This window comes from Rana temporaria, chromosome 3, assembly GCF_905171775.1.
Source record: "Rana temporaria chromosome 3, aRanTem1.1, whole genome shotgun sequence".
Classification (NCBI taxonomy): domain Eukaryota; kingdom Metazoa; phylum Chordata; class Amphibia; order Anura; family Ranidae; genus Rana; species Rana temporaria.
In genome coordinates, this window is record NC_053491.1 from 110,505,516 (window position 1) to 110,527,482 (window position 21,967).

The window sequence follows — 21,967 nt, forward strand, 5'->3', positions numbered from 1 at the left end:
GGGGCCGAGTGATACAGTCGGCGGCTATGGCTGCCGCTGTATCACGGGAGCTCGCTCGCAAAAGCTTTCCACCATGCGAGGGAGCCCGCATGAACGTGGAAAGCTTTTGCGAGGAGGAGCAGAGACAGACGCCGAGAGACCCCAGAAGACACGGATCCGGGTCACTCTGTGCAAAACGAACTGCACAGCGGAGGTAAGTATAACATGTTTGTTATTTTTAAACCAAAAAAATCTTGCCTTTAGTGTCCCTTTAACCCACTTGGGAATGGAGTTCACCAGAGCTTCACAGGTTGCCAATGGAGTCCTCTTTCACTCCTCCATGATGACATCACAGAGCTGGTGTCGTTATAATGTTGGGATACTGCCCTACGGCCCAGTCGATCATGCTCTGCTTCAGTATGTCACAGTACATGTTGGCATTCATGGTTCCCTCACTGAACTGTAGCTCCCAGTGCCGGCAGCACTTATGCAGCCCCAGACCATGACACTCCCAGCACCATCTTGGCTGTAGGAAAGACACACGTCTTTGTGCTCCTCACCTGTTTGCCGCCACACACACTTGAACCAAATAAGTTTATCTTGGTCTCATCAGACCACAGGACATGGTTCCAGTAATCCATGTCCTTAGTCTGCTTGTCTTCAGCAAACTGTTTGCGGGCTTTCTTGTGCATCATCTTTAGAAGAGACTTCTTTCTGGGACGACAGCCATGCAGACCAATTTGATGTGTATGGTCTGAGCACTGACAGGCTGACCCCCCAACCCTTTAACCTCTGCAACAATGCTGGCAGCACTCATATGTCTATTCAGGGCTTTTCTTTTTTTTTAAAACAGGTGCTGGAACTTAACCACAACCCCACAAAACCCCTCCCCCTACACACACCCTCCAGATCACATCAAATAGTGGGTGTGTTCAGTCAAATTTCACGAAAATAGTAGGAGGATCTAAAATGGGCATTAAATACCAGGATTGCATTAAATACAGAGTGCAGAGCTGTCACTTGTAAACACAGAAACCGGACTTCTATGTTTACAAGTGATTGTGGTGAGCAGGCACCATATGGGCCGAGCCAGAGGTGGTGGAACTGAGTTCCACCAACATCCCCCTGAAAAAAAGCCCTGTGTCTATTTCCCAAAGACAACCTCTGGATATGACACTGAGCACGTGCACTCAACCTCTTTGGTCAACCATGGCAAGGCCTGTTCTGAGTGGAACCTATTCTGTTAAACCACTGTATGGTCTTGGCCACCGTGCTGCAGCTCAGTTTCAGGGTCTTGGCAATTTTTTTATAGCCTAGGCCATCTTTATATAGAGCAACAATTCTTTTTTTCAGATCCTCAGAGATTTTTTTGCCATGAGGTGCCATGTTGAACTTTCAGTGACCAGTGAAAGTGCGATAACACTAAATGTAACACACCTACTCCCCATTCACACCTGGGAACTTGTAACACTAACGAGTCACATGACACTGGGGAGTGAAAATGGCTAATTGGGCCCAATTTGGACATTTCCACTTAGGGATGTACTTACTTTTGTTGCGAGAGGTTTTGACATTAATGGCTGTGTGTTAAGTTATTTTGAGGGGACAGCAAATCTACACTGTTATACAAGCTGTACACTCACTACTTTACATTGTAGCAAAGTGTAATTTCTTCAGTGTTGTCACATGAAAAGATATAATAAAATATTTACAAAAATGTGAGGGGTGTACTCACTTTTGTGAGATACTGTATGTCATTCTGCCCAATACGTTTATGTATGCAGAAGAAAGTATGACAACGTGTCAATTTGTCTCTCAAATATCACAATGAATAGAATGAAGGCTATATTATTTCTTGAAATTACCAGAAAGTATAAATCTCATGTCCCAACCCTACTCTCCTGCTTCTGGAAATGCCCGCAGGCAGCCTAGTAGACAGATGTCCCAAAGATAGGCCTAAGGCTTATGGCCTAGCAGCCCAGGGCAACATGACACACGTCCACCCAGACAGCCACCCAGGTGGCACCGAACCCCGATTACCTGACTCCACTCAAATTAATAGGCTCTCCCAGCAGGCCAAGTGACCCAAGAAAATCCCTGCCCATTGGCTGAGACAGACCATTCAAAAATTATCTGTGCTTGCCATGCTCTTGTCTTATCCAATGTCACCAGATACCAGGCCACCTAGTGACAGAAGAGAGAAGTGCAACAATTCCAGAATTAGGGGGAACTCAATTGATCTCCTAACAATTGGCCAAAGCAACTCTCGCCTGGCAACAAAATTTAAAAGCAGCCCTGCCTAAACATCAGGGTGCTACATCCCTTATATATGTTTATTGTTTAACTTAAAAGCTGAATTCCAGGTATGGGTATTTTTGCATAGTACATTGGCCCAAAGGTTCACTCTCTCAGCATGGGCACCATTCAGAGAACACTGCATTTTCTCAATAAATGTCTCTGATCATCCAATCAGAGAATGCTTTGCTAAGAATATTCAAAGTGTTCTTTGAATAGCGCCTGTGCCGAGTGATTTACCTCCTGTGTTTTCTATGCAACAGGGCAGCTGTTCAGTACGGGTCCTAGAAAATAGCAGCAGTCACTATAGTAGCGATAAGGAAAAGATGATCCCCACTCCGGTCGTTACTCTTTAAAAAAATTGTCGTATTTATTAACAAGCCACAGTGAACAAACGCAAATGAGAACAGTTGACGCGTTTCAGCCTATAAGGCCTTAGTCATAACCACGTCTCCGACAGTGATTTCCAGATTCAATAAGGATCAGCTAGGTATGGAACATACATTCTTACATCTTACAGTGCAACTATGAAAAAATATTCATACCTGGAATTCAGCTTTACTGGTTAATTTGTATGAAGAGCCTCCTCTAAACTTCTGGCTTCCTTTAACCTTATGGATGCCAGATATTCCTGCATGGTGTCATTAACATCTAAGGGTGCTTGGTATTTTTTTTTTCCTCATGTACAGAAAGAAAGCCAAGCCAAGAGGAACAGGGTTAAAAACTCCAGTGTATTTCCTTCCTTACGTCAAAGAATTAAAAAAAAGCTGTTTTTTTTCCCTTATGTTCACAAAGGTGCAGGAAAAACACAATGACGTTAGTCTGCTACTTCATATACCTTCAACATTGTTAAGAGGATAGGACCCATATATAGGTAAGATCAGTATGTTAAGCTGAAATCTTAAAGGTAATAGCAGGGGAGTCCTATAATGACCTAGTCAAAACCAGTCAAAACCTAGAATGGGCAGTAGTGTCAAATGGTTTATGAGCAATACTATTACCAGATTAAAGTTAAATGTGATTACTTGCAGTGTGAGGGGGACACCCATAGCCAGGATTACTATCTATTTAAAACTCATGTCTACCTAGAAGAATGAGTGCATCTGTCTTCACTTACTACAATCATCATAGTTAAGTCTATTTAATGAGCATTTAAAAAGGGTTCACACTAAAATAACTTGACTGAGAAATGGCCTTCTGACCCACATGGACAATTTCCAAATTGTTTTATGACCCACATTTGAAGATTTTAAGAATGTATATATATATAATTTTTTAAATATTCAGTTTTTTTGTTCAATAGTTAGACGACTAACACACGCTTCGTGCTAAACTGATAAGATTATGTCATGAACGGTTTTAAGAAAAGTAACAAACAAGCGCCTTCATAAAAGAAACAGCTCAATCCATTTAATGAGGATCTACTAGATTAGCGAAGACACTAGCAAAAGTGTGCCATATTGCTAACTGGGAGAAATGCACAGATACTGGAAAATAAATGCGTGTAATAGTTTTACAACATTTTAAAATATTAGAATATAGCACTATTAGTACACAATATTAAGTGTATAGCACAGACAATATCAACTTTAGGTGTGATTTTAGGGTCAGGATAACCATTATATCCCCTGCATGGTGCCGTTTACAATTGTCATGTTCCTGTCAAGTTGCCCAATAGGTAGTTGGATCTTTTACCAGATATTTTTAGAATAAAGGTGTCCATATAATATACATTAATAGTCCAAGATCACATTTAGTACTGTATATACTCGGGTATAAGCCAAGGTACCTATTTTTACCACAAAAAAATGGTAAAACGTATTGACTCGAGTATAAGCGTAGGGTGAGAATGCAGCAGCTTCTGTATGCGGAAAAGAGGGTCAACATTTGCAGCTTCACTGTGCCCATTTGCACACCTCACTGTGCCCATTGCAAACTTACTGTGCCCAACCTCACTGTGCCCATTTGCCCGCATCACTGTGCCCATTGCAACCTCACTGTGCCCAACCTCACTGTGCCCATTGCAGCCTCATTGTGCCAGAGTCAGTGTACCTGAAATTCTTAACAGGCTGCGGGCGTCCATTCATTGTTTAAAAGTCACGGTCTCCTCCTGGTCCCTTCCGTGATAGGCGTTTCCCAGCAGACACAGTTCCGACTATCGCAGACGTTCTATCATCCTCGGACTCAGTTTCCCAGCAGACACTGTGTTCAGTGTTCTGCCAATCACAGAAGTCCTTTCATTCTAGGACAAGAGGACGTCCGTGATTGGTGGAACACTTAACACAGTGTCTGCTGGGAAACTGAGTCCGAGGATGAGAGAACGCCCATGATAGGCGGAACTGTGTCTGCTGGGAAACGCCTATCATGGAAGGGACCAGGAGGAGACCACGATGTTTAAACAATGGACTCCCGCAGCCTGTCAAGAATTTCAGGTACACTGACTTGAGTATAAGCAGAGGTGGGTATTTTCAGCCTTAAAAAAGGGCTGAAAAACTCATATCGAGTATATACAGTATGTACCTTGGTAATTAAAAGATGAATACCTGATGATGAGATGAAGGAAGGAGAGGGGTTTAACAATACATTCATTTTTAACTGAGCATTTAACAAACTGAGTTAATAATACCCAAAAAAACTAAAAATGCATACATACATTACATCATTCAAAATATTAACTAATATACCAAAAATGTGAATACACGCAGTGATGTGAAAAGCCGCTTACCAATGTTCCCTCAGCCCTTAAAACTGTTCTCTGTAAGGAATTCAGAAGAACCGGACAGCTGTCTACTAAAAACAGTAATAAACCCAAAAGCAAACATTTATTATTATGCTGCTTACCAATTCTAAGATTCGATGGCCGTATTTTTCCCTTTTTTAGGCTATTCTTCTTCTATTTTCATCTGGTGATCCAACCACTAAAGCCGATTACACATGGGCCAAAATTTTAGGCGGCATCGGCCAGTGTAATAGAAACTGACCGACGCTCGGCCCATGGGGTTAATTTACTAAAGGCAAATAGACTGTGCATTTGGCAAAGTGCAGTTGCTCCAGAGCTTTAGTAAAAGAGGTAAAGTTTCACTTTATAAAGAATATCCAATCGTATACAAGGGAAAAAACAAAATGCATTTTTGCTTGCACATGATTGGATGATGGAAGTCATCAGAGCTTCTGCTCATTTACTAAGCTCTGAAGACACACACGACCGAGAAACTGGACGGGCGAAACACATTGTTTTGCTCGTCGAGTTCCTTGTTAGGCTGTCGAGGATCTTGGCGAGCCAAATTTCTCCATTCCCGTCGAGGAAAAAGAAGACATGCTCTCTTTTTGGCTCGACGAGATCCTCGACAGTTTCCTTGTCGAAAAAGTGTACACACGACCGGTTTCCTCGGCAAAAAAAAAAATACCAGCAAGTTTCTTGCTGTTTTTTGCCGAGAAACTCGATCGCGTGTATGAGGCCTGACACTCCTCCACTAAGTCACAGCTAGAGTTTAGCAACTGAGCGTGAATGTATTCTTACCACAGCATGAATAAAAACCTCCAGTTGTTGAATACTTTCAAAATCCAGAGGACGGGATAGCAATACTTTGCCGTTGTTTGGGAGATCCATGTGAAAGTATTTGTAGTCACCCTGAAAACAAAACTAGGATTCAGAACCAGATCTTTAAATCATTAAAAGTTCTCTTACTCATTCTAGTCATCATAGTTTGTCAATCCACAGTCAATGCTACACATGGGTAGGGTGCTGTTGGAGGTAATGTCTTCCTAATGACATGGAAGATACAAACTACTGTTCTGATCACTGACTGCTCTCTATTTCTCGTTGTGATTCCCGACAGTGTTTTCCTGCCGAGAAACCCGATGGTGTGTATACTTACCTGCCTTCATGGAAACCCGCGCATGCTCAAAATGACTTTGGCGCATGCACGGTAGCTTTCAAGGCATAGGTAAGGTGAAGCAAGATGGCGGCGACAGCATCGAATGTGCTCGTTGTAGTCGATGACGTCACTGCGTTCGCGCCATTCAAAAGAACGGCAGTTCTTTTAAATCGTACGTGTGTACACTCGGCCGGCAAGAAAATCTTGCCAGGAATCTCATCAGGAAAAACAACGCTTTTTTCCTGACGAGAATCCTGGCCGTGTGTACAGGGCTTGAGAGAGCAGATGTGCCTCAGTGATCTGCCTGTGTATGCAGTACTACCATTCCTAATACTGCTCCTGCAACCCAGGCACTGAACGTTCAGATCGGTTAGTTATTATTATACTGTAGGTACAATGTAGGAATAAACCAGTTGGGCCATCAATACATTCATTTATTTTGATTCTGATGTTATAAGTTACAAGTTTATGGGCACATTTACAGGACAGTTTAAACATCTTATTTTCCTGTCTACCTAAAATAGAATAACTGACCTAAAACTCAAAGACAGATGGGTTTGTTCATTATATGCAGGTTTCTGACATATGGTAATACGTTTTTACTTACTTCCTCTTTCCAGAGAAGCAGATATGTGGCTAGCATTTCTTTTTCTAAGAAAGTGGAACACAGTTAAACATAGGAGATTGCAAGGTTTTTCTTACTTTTATGCTATCTTGTTTCACTGTGTAAAATGCAGTGGTATCAGATATCAGGTAGGTCTTAGTAATTTGTGGGGGTTGACACAAATTTGGAATTTAGCCCATAAACCTGATCTCTATTGTACAGAATAGAAACTGGTCTGGCTGTCAGGAAAACAAAGGTTGTCTTTTGGTGTTATTAGAGAGCATAATTCCTGTTGTCATGTGATGTACAATATTGCCAACCTAATGCCTCGTACACACGACCGGTTTTCCTGTCAGGAAAAAAAACTTTGTTTTTCTTGACGTGATTCCTCTTCAGCCTTCCTTGCATACAGACGATCATTCCAAATCCCACCCAACCAAAGCGCGGTGACCATAGGTGTGCGCAGCCTATTGTGTTAGGTTGTGCACCCTTAAGCTCAAACACACACGCTTGTGTATGTATCTACATATATATAACCCTGGCACATTGATCTCCCTGCCGGCATAGTGAAAGAGAAGATCATAAATACTTCTCTTATGGCAGAGCTGGTAAGAGGGAGATCTTTCCCATGTTCCTGCTGCTATACAGAGCAATAACACTAATGTGCATGGGGTGATTAGGGTGTGCCTGGGCACACCCGGCACACCCTGTGCGCACGCCTATGGCGCTGACGTACAACACGTACGACGGGACCATAAAGGGGAAGCCTTTGGGCTGCTTTTGCTGATCCTCGTGTTAGTAAAAGTTTGGTGAGAGAAGATTTGCGCTTTTCAGTCTTCGTGCTTTTTAATCCGTCACACCGCGACGAATGTGCTATCTTCATTACGAGCGCTAGTTTTACCAGAACACGCGCTCCCGTCTCATACTTGATTCTGAGCATGCATGTTTTTTTTTCCACCTCGGAAAAGCATACACACAAGCGGTTTTAGCGACCGCCGGGAATCATGACGGGAGCTGGTTCTAATTTCTTTGCGGGCAGTTTTCTCGTCGGGAAAACTGCTATAGAGCATACATATGCCGGTTGTGTGTACAAGGCATTAGGGCTCATTCAAACGAGAAGTGGGGGTAGAGTATAAGCATGTGGATGAGCCTTAGTTTTAGAGCCCCCTGATCACCCACCCCCAAAAAAAAACCAATGCAGCTGATCGGGGCTGTACTCATGCTGCGGCCAATATATTTAGAGCTAGATTCAGCATTCTTTTACGTTGGCGTATCTATAGATACGCCGCGTAAGTAGAAAGCTGCGCCGTCGTTTCTATGCGTGCCATTCTGGTAGCTAGATACGCCTGAATTCTAGCTTCCTCCGACCGACGTAAGTGTTAGTACGCCGTCGTACTTGGGTTTACGCTGGCCGCTAGGAGCGCTTCCGTATATTTACGCGTAGAATATGTTAATGACCTAGATACACTGATTCACGAATGTACTTGCACCCGCTACGCTGTTTACATAAGGCTTACGTCCGGCGTAACGTTACCCCTGCTATATGAGGCGCAGCCAATGTTAAAGTATGGACGTCGCAACAGCCGTCTAATTTTACGTTGTTTACGTAAGTGGTACGTGAATGGGGCGGTGCGTAGGTTACGTTCACGTCGAAAGCATTAAACCTACGTATCTTAGGGAGTATATGCGACGTGGTGGGAGCCAATGGCTGTGCATCAAAGCCGGGACTCCAAGGAGAGAAGGACGGCGGGGATGCGCCCGCAGAAATTCGGGGCTCAGGTAAGGAAAACTGCAAGGCGTTTTTTCACCTTAATGCATAGGAGGCATTAAGGTCAAATATAGGCTTAGTCTAGGTGAGGTCCTTTTATGGGTTTGATGCAGAAAACTTGAACATGGAGAGGGGTGTGGTTGCTGGAAACTCCAAAGCGTCAACAGAAATTAGAAAGAAGACAAACAGTAGCCATATCCAGCCTTTGCTGGTGGAAGAAGGGAATGGCCAACCAATCTGGAACTCTATGTGAGCAGTCCCAGTCCTTACAGCCAGCTCTGGCACTTGCATCCCCAAGCACATGCACACCTGGGATCCATGATCAAAGTCTTACTTTTAAAGTCCAAGGACAGCTGTCTGTAACCCAGCCTCCATGTGACATTCTACAGTGAGAAAGAAAGGGTCCAGACCACAGGTGACACCCTCCAGCAAATGTCTGTCAATCAGATCTCCTTCAGGCCCTCAGCCAAACACATTCTGAGGCCCAAACAGCAACTCAAGTACACAGGCTGCATCCCAGGGGCAGTAGCCCCAGGACAAGAACACTCTAAACAAGCCTACCCAACATCTTCTCCCACAGCCTCCTTCTGGGTGCCCCTCCTGGGAATTGGCTGGGAGCAGATAAATATTCATAACTTGATGGCTGGTCCTACTACTCTGTTCTCTGGAAGCATCTTCCAGAGACAGGCAGGAGTAATCAACCACTAAGATTAAAGTGACACTAAGGCCTCGTACACATGAGGGGACATGTCCGATGAAAACGGTCCGCGGACCGTTTTCATCGGACATGTCCGCTCGGAGATTTCGGTCTGATGGTTGTACACACCATCAAACCAAAATCCGTTCGGACAGACAGTGCGGTGACGTGGCCGCGGCGTCGCCGCGACGATGACGCGGCGACCCTTGAAGGTCAATGCTTCCACGCATGCGTCAAATCACTTCGACGCATGCGAGGGCTTTCGGCCGAGCGGACATGTCCGGTAAGTCGTACAGACGACCGAACATGTCCGACGGACAGGCTTCCAGCGGACATGTTTCTTAGCATGCTAAGAAACATTCGTCCGCTGGAAACCTGTCCGATCCGCCGGAAAATTGTCCGGTCGGCCGTACACACGACCGAACATGTCTGCTGAAACTGGTCCGCGGACCAGTTTCAGCAGACATGTTCGGTCGTGTGTACGAGGCCTAAAGGTCCCCCCCTTTTTTTTTATAACAAACATGTCATACTTAACTCCACTGTGCAGTTCTTTTGCACAGAGTGGCCCCGATCCACCTGTTCTGGGGTCCCACGCCAGCTCTCGTGGCTCCTCCCCACATTAGATAACCCCCTCTGGGAAGCTCTCTCCCGAGGGGGTTACCTTGTCCTGTGTCATACACTCGGCATCCATAGAAGCTGAGTGTATGACTCAGCCCTGCCCCTCGGCGCCTGCATCATTGGATTTGACAGCGGCGGGAGCCAATGGCTGCGCATCAAAGCCGGGCTGCGCATCAAAGCCGGGTTGGGGGGCGTTTTTTCACCTTAATGCATAGGAGGCATTAAGGTGAAAAAACACGTAGGTTTACAACCCCTTTAAGGAAACCTGACCAGACCAAAAAAACAGATCACCACTCCACTGAGTGCAGTGAAGCCAAAACCAAAGTTTAGCCTTACTAGAGCAGGGCGCTACATGTGCAATGCATGCAGGTGTGGTGTGTTGGTACAGAATTTGGAGATTTAAAACAAGTGGTGAGGAGGTGATACATTGCCTTTTTACCACCTGTTGCATGCCGTCTGAAAAGTGATCAACCACAGATCTCTTTTCAGAGCAGCAGCTATGTTAGCCACATTATGGAACAAGCCCTTAGACAACTTTATAATGATGATACCAGACACCAGCATCAGTACATCATCAGGTAATGCATCAACAACACTACTGCTGAAGTTTCTTAGTCAGAAATGACTATAGTCTGAAAGATCTTATCATAAGGAGGTGAGAAAAAATGTGCTTGTCTGGACTTTTTGCTACTGGAGTCCAACACCACCATAGTATTCTTGCAATTGATAGTCCTGTTTGATACAGTGTAATAGTACTGGCAACATAGTTACTGTATATAAAGTAACTCAAGTATATCATTTGTGTTACAATTTGCTTTATTTCAGAGTATAAAACAACTGTAAAGACCTTCTTGATAATTTCTGAAATGTAACATTTAACCCTTTTACTGTCAATGCCATCTTTTTTTCTTGCACGCATGTTAAATGCACATTTTAGACCTTAAGATTTCTTACAACCCCCAAAACATATGTTTTCTAAAAACAGAAACCCTGTAGACAAATTATTTTATGAGACAGATAAAGCTTTCTTTGGGTGTTTTTAATAACCACAGTTTTTTTTCGTTTGTATTTTTTACTACCAGTATATAAATGAAAAAATACCGAAAAGCTTTGAAAACATTTTTTTTCTTAGTTTCTGTTAAAAAATGTTGCAAATAAATAATCTTTCTCTATGCATTTGGGCCAAAATGTGTTCTGCTATATTTATTTGGTCATTTTTTTTTAGCATATATTATTTACTCAGTTACAGAGTCCACAATCTATGGTATATATTTTTAAATTGTCCTAATTTACTGATGGCCTATTGAATTTTTTGAGGCCCTAAAATGCCAGGACAGTATAAATACCCCCCCCCCCCCCACAATAACAACTTTTTGGAAAGTAGACATCCTAAGGCAGCCCTCAAAATTTCCACTCGCCTACTAGCATTTGGCGAGTGGATTTAAGCTGGGGGCGAGTGATGACAGGGCTGCATGACCAATCTCCCTCCAATCTGTGCCTACACTTAGGCCTCGTACACACGGCCGAGGAACTCGACGTGCCAAACACATCGAGTTCCTCGGCCAGTTCAGTCCTGGAGCTGCCGAGGACCTCGGCGGGCCGAGTTCTCCCATAGAACAACGAGGAAATAGAGAACATGTTCTCTATTTCCTCGCCGAGGTCCTCGTCGGCTTCCTCGGCCGAAAGTGTACACACGGCCGGGTTTCTCGGCAGAATTCAGCCAGAAACTCGGTCGGAAGCTGAATTCTGCCGAGGAAACTGGTCGTGTGTACGGGGCTTTAGAGTTTCCGATGAGATTGGCGGCCGAAGAGGAAAGGTGCATACTCGGGAAAAGTAGTCTGTTGAGCCGCGCACAGGCAGAGCAGTACACAGGTGCTCTCCTTACAATTCTCATTAAGCCATGGGACCTAACAGTATGACCTCTCTGAGCCTGCCCCCCTCCCCCGGGCCAAGACCAATGTAGCTGGAGAGCAGAAAGTAATGAGTGAGGTAGAGGATTGCAAAAATTACCACTCTGGTGCAGCGCTCACTGAAAGTTGCCCTGACATGAGAGCGGCAGCCTTCTAGTTTGTGCAGTTTCCTTCTCCTTGTGCTCTATGTAAGTGTCCAACAGTTTAGCCTGAGCACTGTGAACAGACTGGTCTCAATGTGTGCTGTGCGCTGTCAGTGTGCGCTGTGCTATGGTGTCAATGGCTGTGCAGTTGTGTGGATCTCAGCGCTGGATTGTGCTGCAGCTCCTCTCCTCTCTGCCAGCCTGAATAAAAGGGGGAAGTGGGGACATGCAAGCGTGGAGCCGCACACACAGGCTCCTGATGATGAGATGAATGGGAGAGAGAGAGAGAGAGAGGATGGATGGGAGTTGCAGAGGAAACAGCAAGAGAATGGGGAAGAGACCCAGTTCTAGTGCCCTGTCCCTCTGGTCTGCCACCAGTGCCCTGTCCCTCTGGTCTGCCCCCAGTGCCCTGTCCCTCTGGTCTGCCCCCAGTGACCTGTCCCTCTGGTCTGCCCCCAGTGACCTGTCCCTCTGGTCTGCCCCCAGTGACCTGTCCCTCTGGTCTGCCCCCAGTGCCCTGTCCCTCTGGTCTGCCCCCAGTGCCCTGTCCCATTTTGTTAAAGTTGTTGTTGGTATTTTAATTTTGTAACTTGATTCTGCATAAAACATTGTCATTCCATGAGATAATCTATGAGGGCGTGTTTACGGGTGCAATTAGGCGCAGGGCAGTGTATGAATTAGGTGGGGCAACTGGTGGCGAGTAACTCTTGAGGCCTGGCTAGTAGCTCAGGACTTGAAATTTTGAGCCCTGTCCTAAGGTATTTAGTAAGAGGCATGGTAAAAAAAAATAAGTTGTAAACTTTTGTCCCAATCTTTTGGGAAAACTAAGAAAAAACTCATTTTTTTGTTCACATTTTGTTTTAGGTACTGTCATATACTGCAGGATGGGTGGTGTGGCGATGATTAGGGACTTTGTGTGTCAAAAAAAATGTAAACTTACAATTAAAACATTTATATTTACATTTTTTTTTTACAAACTACTAGTGATCAGGATTTTTTTACTTATTATTATTATTATTATTATTATTATTATAATACAAGATTTATGTAGCACCAACAGTTTGCGCAGTGCTTTACAACACCAGGGAAGACAGTACAGTCACAATACAATTCAATACAGGAGGGATCAGAGGGCTTACAAACTGATTGCTTATTACAGTGATGAACACTGTTATAAACAATCTCTAACACTGTTCAAAGGTATCATTTTAAAACCCTGCTTACTACTGCGATGCCGTGATTGGTCACAGCTATCACATGGTACAAGTCCACTATGATTGGCCCTCTCTAACTGGAACACACACAGTAGTAGCACTTCTGGTAATAACACTGTGTTGCTATTATGCATGTGCTGTAACATCTATATTTAAATGTAGACTAGCACTATGTACAACAGCTACACCAGGGGTCAAGTCCTGGGGAAAAAAGTGTGGGAACTCCCACCCAAGATCCACTCCACCACCAAAAAAAAAAATGATACGCTCATATGCATAATTACTAAAGCGCATGTTTTTTTTTAAGCAAGTTCTTTCTAAATCCCGTGTTAACTCGCGGCAGACCTCCGCAATGTCTCCTGGGAACAATGACAAAAGCTCCCAGGACACATTGCGGCATTGAGGAAGTGACGGAATACCTGCACACTACCCGATGAATCCATATACAGGAAGCGGCCAGTAACATAAAGGATTACTAAGGTTCGCCTGCCCCTGACAGTGAGTCAAGCTAGGCATCGCCGCTCAGTGAAGGATTGGCTCGGGTGGCTCGGCTGCTTTAGTCCTGCAAAGGGAACTGCGTTCCTGCTGTGAAAAAGTGCAGGAACTCCGTTCCCACACGTTCCTGCAGGACTTGAGCCCTGAGCTACACCCAGCAGAAAGCTCATCCAGCATGGTTCCCGAGTCTTGCAATGGGACATGGCCTTCTAAATTGTGTCCCAGTCAACTCCTACCAACTTTCTATCCCCCTGGCTTTTGTTTCAGCTTAGACAAGCACTGTAATCTCTGACCTGGCAGCTCACACCACCAACCCTTCACTGATCTCAGGTACTGGTAGTGAGAAATGCATATGAAGTTACAGCTCCTCACATATGTGCCACTCACCACTGAGCCTTTAACCTCCTCCCCAACACTACTATGCCAGCATCCCCCTCAGGGCCGGCCTTTGCGTTGTGCGGGTTGTGCGATCGCACAAGGCGCCTTGGACAGTACGGGGCGCCGTGCGGCTGTCACAGCTCGCCAGGGCACTTGAGGGAAGGGACTGTGATAAAAGAAAATGTGACAGACAACTCCCATCGCACGGGATTGGTCTGAGTTGAATGGGCGGGCCATCAGCTCTCCATAGAACATCGCATCCAGACTGTCTCCAAGCAGCGTGTGTCTTCTCCCTGTCCCTGCTGCTCTGTGAGCTGGTTCCGCTCCCTCCACCTCTTACATCTCTCACTGCAAGTCAGTGCGATCCTATCTCTCCTCACATCCCTCGTTGCCCCCCTCCCCTCACCACCCTCACCTGTCCTCAGTCATGGAGGGGTCCGGCTGGAGATACATCCTATTAAGCTGGAGCCATTAGGAGCCAGAGAAATGTCTGCAAGCAAGTTCACCAAGAGGTCAGATGCAGGGGGGGGGGGTGTATGTGGACTGTGGAGGGAGTTGAAGCATTCTAAAGTCCAGCCTGGACACTGACATGGCTGGGGGGGCTTCTATACATTGAGGGGGGCTGAGATTTCCCTGGACTCCCCCCTGTACTGAGAACATCCCATATGTGAGGAAGTGACAGGAACCCAGCATGGGAAAGGGGGAGTCCTGGACATGTTGGGACTTGTAGTGACTGTGTGGCTATCCCTAATTCAGTGCCACAAGAGGTTCAGATGAATGTGCTAAAAACATAAGGTACACCCATAACAGAGATCATTAGCACACTACTGGGTTATATTACAACTAAGAACACCAGTGCTGCACATAATTAAAAATGTGCAAACAAAGCAGAATAAACTGATAAAAATAAAAAAATTCCTTATATACAGATCAAATACATCAATAAAGTTCAAGTGAATGTGCACATAACAAATAAATACAATAAGACAACCTTAACCTACTGGATATTGCAACCAAAAGCACCAGTGCTGTAAAAAATCAAAGGTCTTGATGTGAGGTGAGCTGTTAGTACATATGGAGTGATCACACCGTCATATATTCATTTCTATCACCGCTGGGATCTGTTTGATGTATTTATTTGCTTGGACACATTGATGTGGGATGTGAAACACAAAAAAGGACACTTTATTGAGGAACTTTATTATCCTATGAAATATATTTGGTGTATCTATTTATTCACCATATTTGCACATATTTAGATGTTTTACAGCACTGGTGCATTTGGTTGCAGTACCCAGCAGGGGCATCTTATTTGGATATTGCTACAGCATTAATGAACTTTATCTGCATGTGGAATTATCTTGCTTTGTTCGCACAATTTTCTATATTTGCAGCACTGGTGCCTTTGGGTGCAATATCCAGTAGGGTACTATTGATTTTTATGTCTTATATATTTATTTGTTATTTGCCGCGTTGATCATCTATAGAAAAAGGTATGTCCCGCTAGCATTTTTAAAAAACAAACACCGATTCTCATTCTACTAAATAGCCAAAATGCAATGATAATTTTTTTTAGGTGAACCTCCACTTTAAGCAGCGCACATAGCAAAACATGGCCTATCATGAAAGGGGGGGGGGGGGTTAAATCTTCCAGAGGTCCAATTTTTTGCCCAGAGTTTATTTATACTTCAGGCAGTCTGTAATTGGCCTGTACTGGTACCATGTACCCCCGGCTATGTCTGCACCTCTGTCATATGGAAAACTCCTACAGAGGATCACTTCATGTTTGTGACACCCCAGGTTTATTGCCTGAAGTATAAATTAAACTCTGGGCAAAAAAAATTCACGGTTTAACCACGTGACCTCTGGAAGATTTACCCCCCCCCCTCCATGACAGGCCATTTTTTGCGATGTGCACTGCATAACTTAAGATGACAACTGCGCGGTCATGCGACGCTGTACACAAATAAAATTTGTATTTTTTTTTCTCTGTGGTATTTGATCACCTCTGCGTTATTAAATTTTTTCCGTGTTTTATTTTTTATTTTTATTTTTTAACAAAAGACCAAATTTGAAAAAAATACATTTTTACTTTCTGCTATATACCATATCCAATTTTTTAAACGTTTTTTTCATAAATTTAGGCCAGGGGTCTCCAAGTTTTCTAAACAAAGGGCTGGTTTACTGTGCTTCAGGCTTCAGGAGGGCCAGACTGTGGCCATTTGGAGTACAAAATGTCCTGATGTCAGTGGGGAAAAACCATGCTCCATCTTTGGTGTCAATGGGAGAAATTGTGCCCCATAATTGGTGTCAATGGGAGTAATGGTTGCCCCATAATCGGTGTTGTCAGGAGAAATTGTGTCCCATCATTGGTGTCATTGAGAGAAATTGTTTCACATCATTGGAGTCATTGGGAGAAATTGTGCCCCATTATCGGTGTCATTGGATGAATTGTGCCCCATCATTGGTGGCAGTAGGAGGAATTGTACCCAAGGGCCGGAATAAAAGCAAGCAAAGGGCCACATCTGGCTCCCTGGCCGCAGTTTGGAGACCTCTGATTTAGGTCAATGTTGTTGGTACAAAATATCCTAATAAGTGTCTACAAACTATGGGATATATTTATGGATTTTTTTTTTTCTAGTAATGGCGGAGATCAGGGATTTATAACAGGGCTGCGATATTGTGACTGACAATCTGATACTTTGTGGGAACCAGTGACACTAATACAGTGATCACTGTACTAATGACACTGGCTGGCAAGGGGTTAATCATCTAGGGGAGGGGTCTCCAAACTTATTAAACGAAGGGCCAGTTTACTGTCCTTCAGACTTTAGGGGGCCGGACTGTGGCCACTGGAAATAGCAAAAATGTTCCGGTATCAGCAGGAGTAAACAATGCCACGTTTTTTGGTGTCAGTAAGAGGAGGAATTGTGCCCCTTTGTTGGTGTTATTAGAAGGAAATTGTGCTCCATTGTTGGTGTCATTAGGAGGAATTGTGCCCCATTGTTGGTGTCATTAGGAGGAATTGTGCCCTATTGTTGGTGTCATTAGGAGGAATTGTGCCCCATTGTTGCTGTCATTAGGAGGAATTGTGCCCTATTGTTGGTGTCATTAGGAGGAATTGTGGCCCATTGTTGGTGTCATTAGGAGGAATTGTGGCCCATTGTTGGTGTCATTAGGAGGAATTGTGGCCCATTGTTGGTGTCATTAGGAGGAATTGTGGCCCATTGTTGGTGTCATTAGGAGGAATTGTGGCCCATTGTTGGTGTCATTAGGAGGAATTGTGCCCCATTGTTGGTGTCATTAGGAGGAATTGTGGCCCATTGTTGGTGTCATTAGGAGGAATTGTGGCCCATTGTTGGTGTCATTAGGAGGAATTGTGCCCTATTGTTGGTGTCATTAGGAGGAATTGTGCCCTATTGTTGGTGTCATTAGGAGGAATTGTGCCCTATTGTTGGTGTCATTAGGAGGAATTGTGCCCTATTGTTGGTGTCATTAGGAGGAATTGTGCCCTATTGTTGGTGTCATTAGGAGGAATTGTGCCCTATTGTTGGTGTCATTAGGAGGAATTGTGCCCCATTGTTGGTGTCATTAGGAGGAATTGTGCCCTATTGTTGGTGTCATTAGGAGGAATTGTGCCCCATTGTTGGTGTCATTAGGAGGAATTGTGCCCTATTGTTGGTGTCATTAGGAGGAATTGTGCCCCATTGTTGGTGTCATTAGGAGGAATTGTGCCCCATTTTTTATGTCAGAAGATGAATATTGTCCCAAGGGCCAGATAAAATCAAGAAAAGGGCCACATCTGGCCCCTGGGCCGCAGTTTGGAGACCCCCTGATCTAGGGCAATTAAAGGCTTAACTGTTATTTGAGTGTTATTCGAGCGTTATTGAGGCGTTATTCAAGCGAAGCCTCATCTGCAACCCCAATGTGCCGGTAAAGCACCACTAAGACCCTAACGTTTTAGGGCGTTTTTGCAGTGCCTCAGTGTGAAAGGGTAAGGCGTTTTTACAGCGCTTTCAATTCATTTCAATGGAGAGGGGCGTTTTTGGAGCGTCTTTTTTTCAGTGCCCAAAAGCTGCTCCAAAGATGCTGCTTGCAGGACTCAGTGTGTTTGGTCCATTGAGACGCACTTACATTTTCTGTTTGCTTATTAAAACAAATTATTTGTTACAAAGTTTCTCTTTGTGTATGTTTAGGTGACCAGGGGGCGAGGGGGTGAAGATGGGGGGGGGGGGCGCCACAAGATTAGCTCGCACAGGGCGCCTGAACACCTAAGGCCGGCCCTGATCCCCCTTCCCCCATTGGCACTGTGTCTGTATGCTTGTACTCCTCTTCATACTACCATGCCTGAACTCTCCCCATCAATTCGCCTTCATGCCACCTTACCCCTCAACACTCTAACTACCAAAGGTGAACCACATGCTCCTCACTCTGCAATCCCTCTCTGCTCTATCCTACATGCCCCCACTTTATTCGCCACTGTACCAACTGCACTGATGCATGCTTCAGCCAAAACCACCACTGCAATGACTTGACCCTCTGAAGAGGCACAGGCACGTTTTTGATAGTTCTATTTATTTAAATAGATAGGGCATTATACATACAAATATGGGCACTTATCTTGAAAACATTTTAGACAGTTTTGAAGCCTTATCAATCAGTCTATTCATTGTATATCTGGGTGGGACTGCAGGTGACTTGATTTGGTGGCGTTTAACTTTCTTCTTATGGTCCACAGTGTGTGGGCAAGGCTACAGTGGACTGGAACCAGGGAACACATATCAAAGATTCTAGAAAGGGCTCTTCTGAACGATTACTGCAAAGGTTCCATTTAAGAGCTAGTCCAAGAAATAAAGTAACTGACAACCACAGGGATTTATCTACTGCATGAATGCCAAGATGAAAATTAGGGATACGTAAGTGGCTGTTTCCCCAGGGTGACCAGTTTTATTTTCAAACTTACATAGTTACATAGTTAGTCTGGTTGAAAAAAGACACAAGTCCATCTAGTTCAACCAATAATTATCATACTTGACTGTAAAACATGTATTTGCAGTGCAAATATTAAGGAGCAAGTTTAATAATGCATTTATATAGCTTTAGGAAATAGCAGACGGTACTCACCATAGTTCGGTCAATGACATACATTAACGTATCTCCATCCCGATCCACAGCTTTTGCAGTAAATACTACCGAATCTATGTCTGCCAGCTGTAGAGAAGAATATTATTATTATTATTATTATTATTATTATTATTATACAGGGTTTATATAGCACTGACAGTTTATGCAGTGTTTTATAAGATTTGGTTGGTATTTTGTGACTAGGTTAGGCTTTGTAAATTATTGTTGGTATCTTGAATGCCTTTAATTTAAAGATCCAAATTAAAGGCACAATTTTAACTCAGAATGCTAGCAGAATGGTATTACAGTAAAACCTTGGTTTGAGAGTAACTTGGTTTGAGAGCGTTTTGCAAGACAAGCAAAATGTTTTAATACATTTTGCCTTGATATACAAGCAATGTCTTCATATGAGAGTAGCGTCATGTCACAACTGAGAATAAAAGAGAAGAGAGGAGCCTCTAAGTATAGCAATATGGTTACATTTAATGAAGGTGCAACATTTAGCAACTTATTGCTACAGTAATGCCACATACACACGATCGGTTCATCCGATGAAAACGGACCGATGGATTTTTTCAATCGGACTTTTGTACAAAGTACAAACGCGCATGCTCAGAAGCAAAGACAAGCCGGTAGCGTTCTGTCTAGTAAAACTAGCGTTCCTATTTGAAAGAGCACATAGCGTAGAATATGCAAATGACTAGATACGCCGATTCAGAAACGTACGTGCGCCCGGCGCATTTTTTTTACGTAGTTTACGTATGTCTTTTTCCGGCGTAAAGTTAGTCGAACAAATAGCTGGCCTAGTCAATGTTAAGTATGGCCATCGTTTCCCGCGTCGAAATTTGAAAATTTTACGTCGTCTGCGTAAGTCGTCCGTGAATGGGGCTGGACGTAATTTACGTTCACGTCGAAACCAATACGTCCTTGCGGCGTACTTCGGAGCAATGCACACTGGAATATGTACACGGACGGCGCATGCGCCGTTCGTAAAAAACGTCAATCACGTCGGGTCACCACCCATTTACATAAAACACGCCCCCCTCATCCTCATTTGAATTAGGCGCGCTAACACCGGCCCCATTTACGCTACGCCGCCGTAACTTAGGAGGCAAGTGCTTTGTGAATACAGCACTTGCCTCTCTGACTTACGGCGGCGTAGCGTAAATACGATACACTATGCCGCCGTAAAAATGCGCGCATCTACCTCAATCCAGCTAATTCTCTTCTTCTTTATAATGTGATAATACTAAGTCCCCATTCACATCCAGGCGTTTTGTCGCCTGTAGTGCGACGCCGCTGCCGCCAGAGGGATGAAAAGACATTGCCCTCTATGGAGATGGTTCACATCTCCACGCCGAACGCCTGCCGCCTACCGCCTGAAAAAAGGTCCCGGACCTTTTTTTCAGGCGGCTTTCGGCGTTCGAGAACCATCTCCATAGAGGGGCACATCTAGGGGCACATCTAGGCGAACAATCACGGCGTTTTGTCGCCGCAAATCGCGGTACAAAACGCCACTATTTGCTGCCGCAATTCGCTGGACAAAACGCCGCGAATTTGTCTGCCTAGATGTGAATGGAACCTAAAATCTGCTTTGCTGGTGATACTGACGGAGTAAAAACAAATGTCTTTACTTTGGATTAGTGTATTTTGGTTATATGAATCAAACATATTTTTATACATTTTTTTTTGTGGGTCAAGTTAGCACCACCCCATTGCGCAACATGTCTGCTTGACGAACGGACGTTCAGAAACAAACAAAATTACACGAAACTGAAAATCGCGAATGCATACAGACGAAACCTCTACTAACTCTCAATTAGCAGAAGGGCCCAAAGGGTGACGCCGGAAAATTGAACTTCCTCTTTTAAACTCTCGTCAGTACCAGGGCTCAAGTCCTGCGGGAACGCGTGGGAACGGAGTTCCTGCACTTTTTTCACAGCAGGAACGCAGTTCCCTTTGCAGGACTAAAGCAGCCAGGCCACCAAAGCCAATCCTTCACTGAGCGGCGATGCTCAGCTTGACTAACTGTCATGGGCAGGCGAATCATAGTAATTCTTTATGTTACTGCCCGCTTCCTGTATATGGATTCATCGGGTAGTGTGCGGGTATTCCGTCACTTCCTCAATGCCGAAATGTCTCCTGGGAGCTTTTGTCATTGTTCCCAGGAGGCATTGCGGAGGTCTGCCGCGAGTTAACGCGGGATTTAGAAAGAACTTGCTTTAAAAAAAAAAACATGCGCCTTAGTAATTATGCATATGAGCGTATCATTTTTTTTTTTTGGTGGGGGAGTGGATCTTGGGTGGGAGTTCCCACACTTTATTCCCCAGGACTTGACCCCTGGTCAGTACGTTGAAAAGTCACTACTTTCGTGTTTGTTGCCGAAAAAGTCAGCGCGTGTGTTTGCTATGGGTGTGACCGGACAACTCCCTTCGGACAAAAATCCAAGGGAAAGTTTGTTTGATGTCTGATCGTGTGTACGAGGCTTAATGGTTGTCCTGTGGACTTCATCCCTGTCCTGTCTTGTGTGTTCCTTAGCCTTCATGATGCTGTTTGTTCACTAAGGTTCTCCAACAATCCTCTGAGGGCTTCACAGAACAGCTGTGTTTATACTGAGATTAAATTACACACAGGTGGACTCTTTTTACTAATTAGGTGGCGTCTGAAATCAATTTGTTGGGGGTATCAGAGTAAAGGGGGGCTGAATACAAATGCACGCCACACTTTTCAGATATTTATTGGCAAAAAAATTGAAAAACCATTTATCATTTTCCTTCCACTTCACAATTATGTGCCACTTTGTGTTGGTCTATCACATAAAATGCCAATAAAATACATTTAAGTTTTTGATTGTAACAACAAAA

The 21,967-nt window shown here is 44.2% G+C and overlaps 1 protein-coding gene across 3 annotated transcripts in view; it reads right to left on the bottom strand.

Moving 5' to 3' along the window:
- Positions 1–21,967, bottom strand: part of LOC120931613 (cadherin-related family member 5-like) — a 95,790-nt gene that overhangs the window by 30,317 nt on the left and 43,506 nt on the right. For all 3 annotated transcript variants that reach the window (XM_040343227.1, XM_040343226.1, XM_040343228.1), the window contains exons 6-7: positions 19,104–19,190; positions 5,795–5,905 (exon numbers count right to left, since the gene is read on the bottom strand). In XM_040343227.1, coding sequence (XP_040199161.1) covers positions 5,795–5,905; positions 19,104–19,190 — 198 coding nt within the window. The remainder of the gene's footprint in view (positions 1–5,794; positions 5,906–19,103; positions 19,191–21,967) is intronic.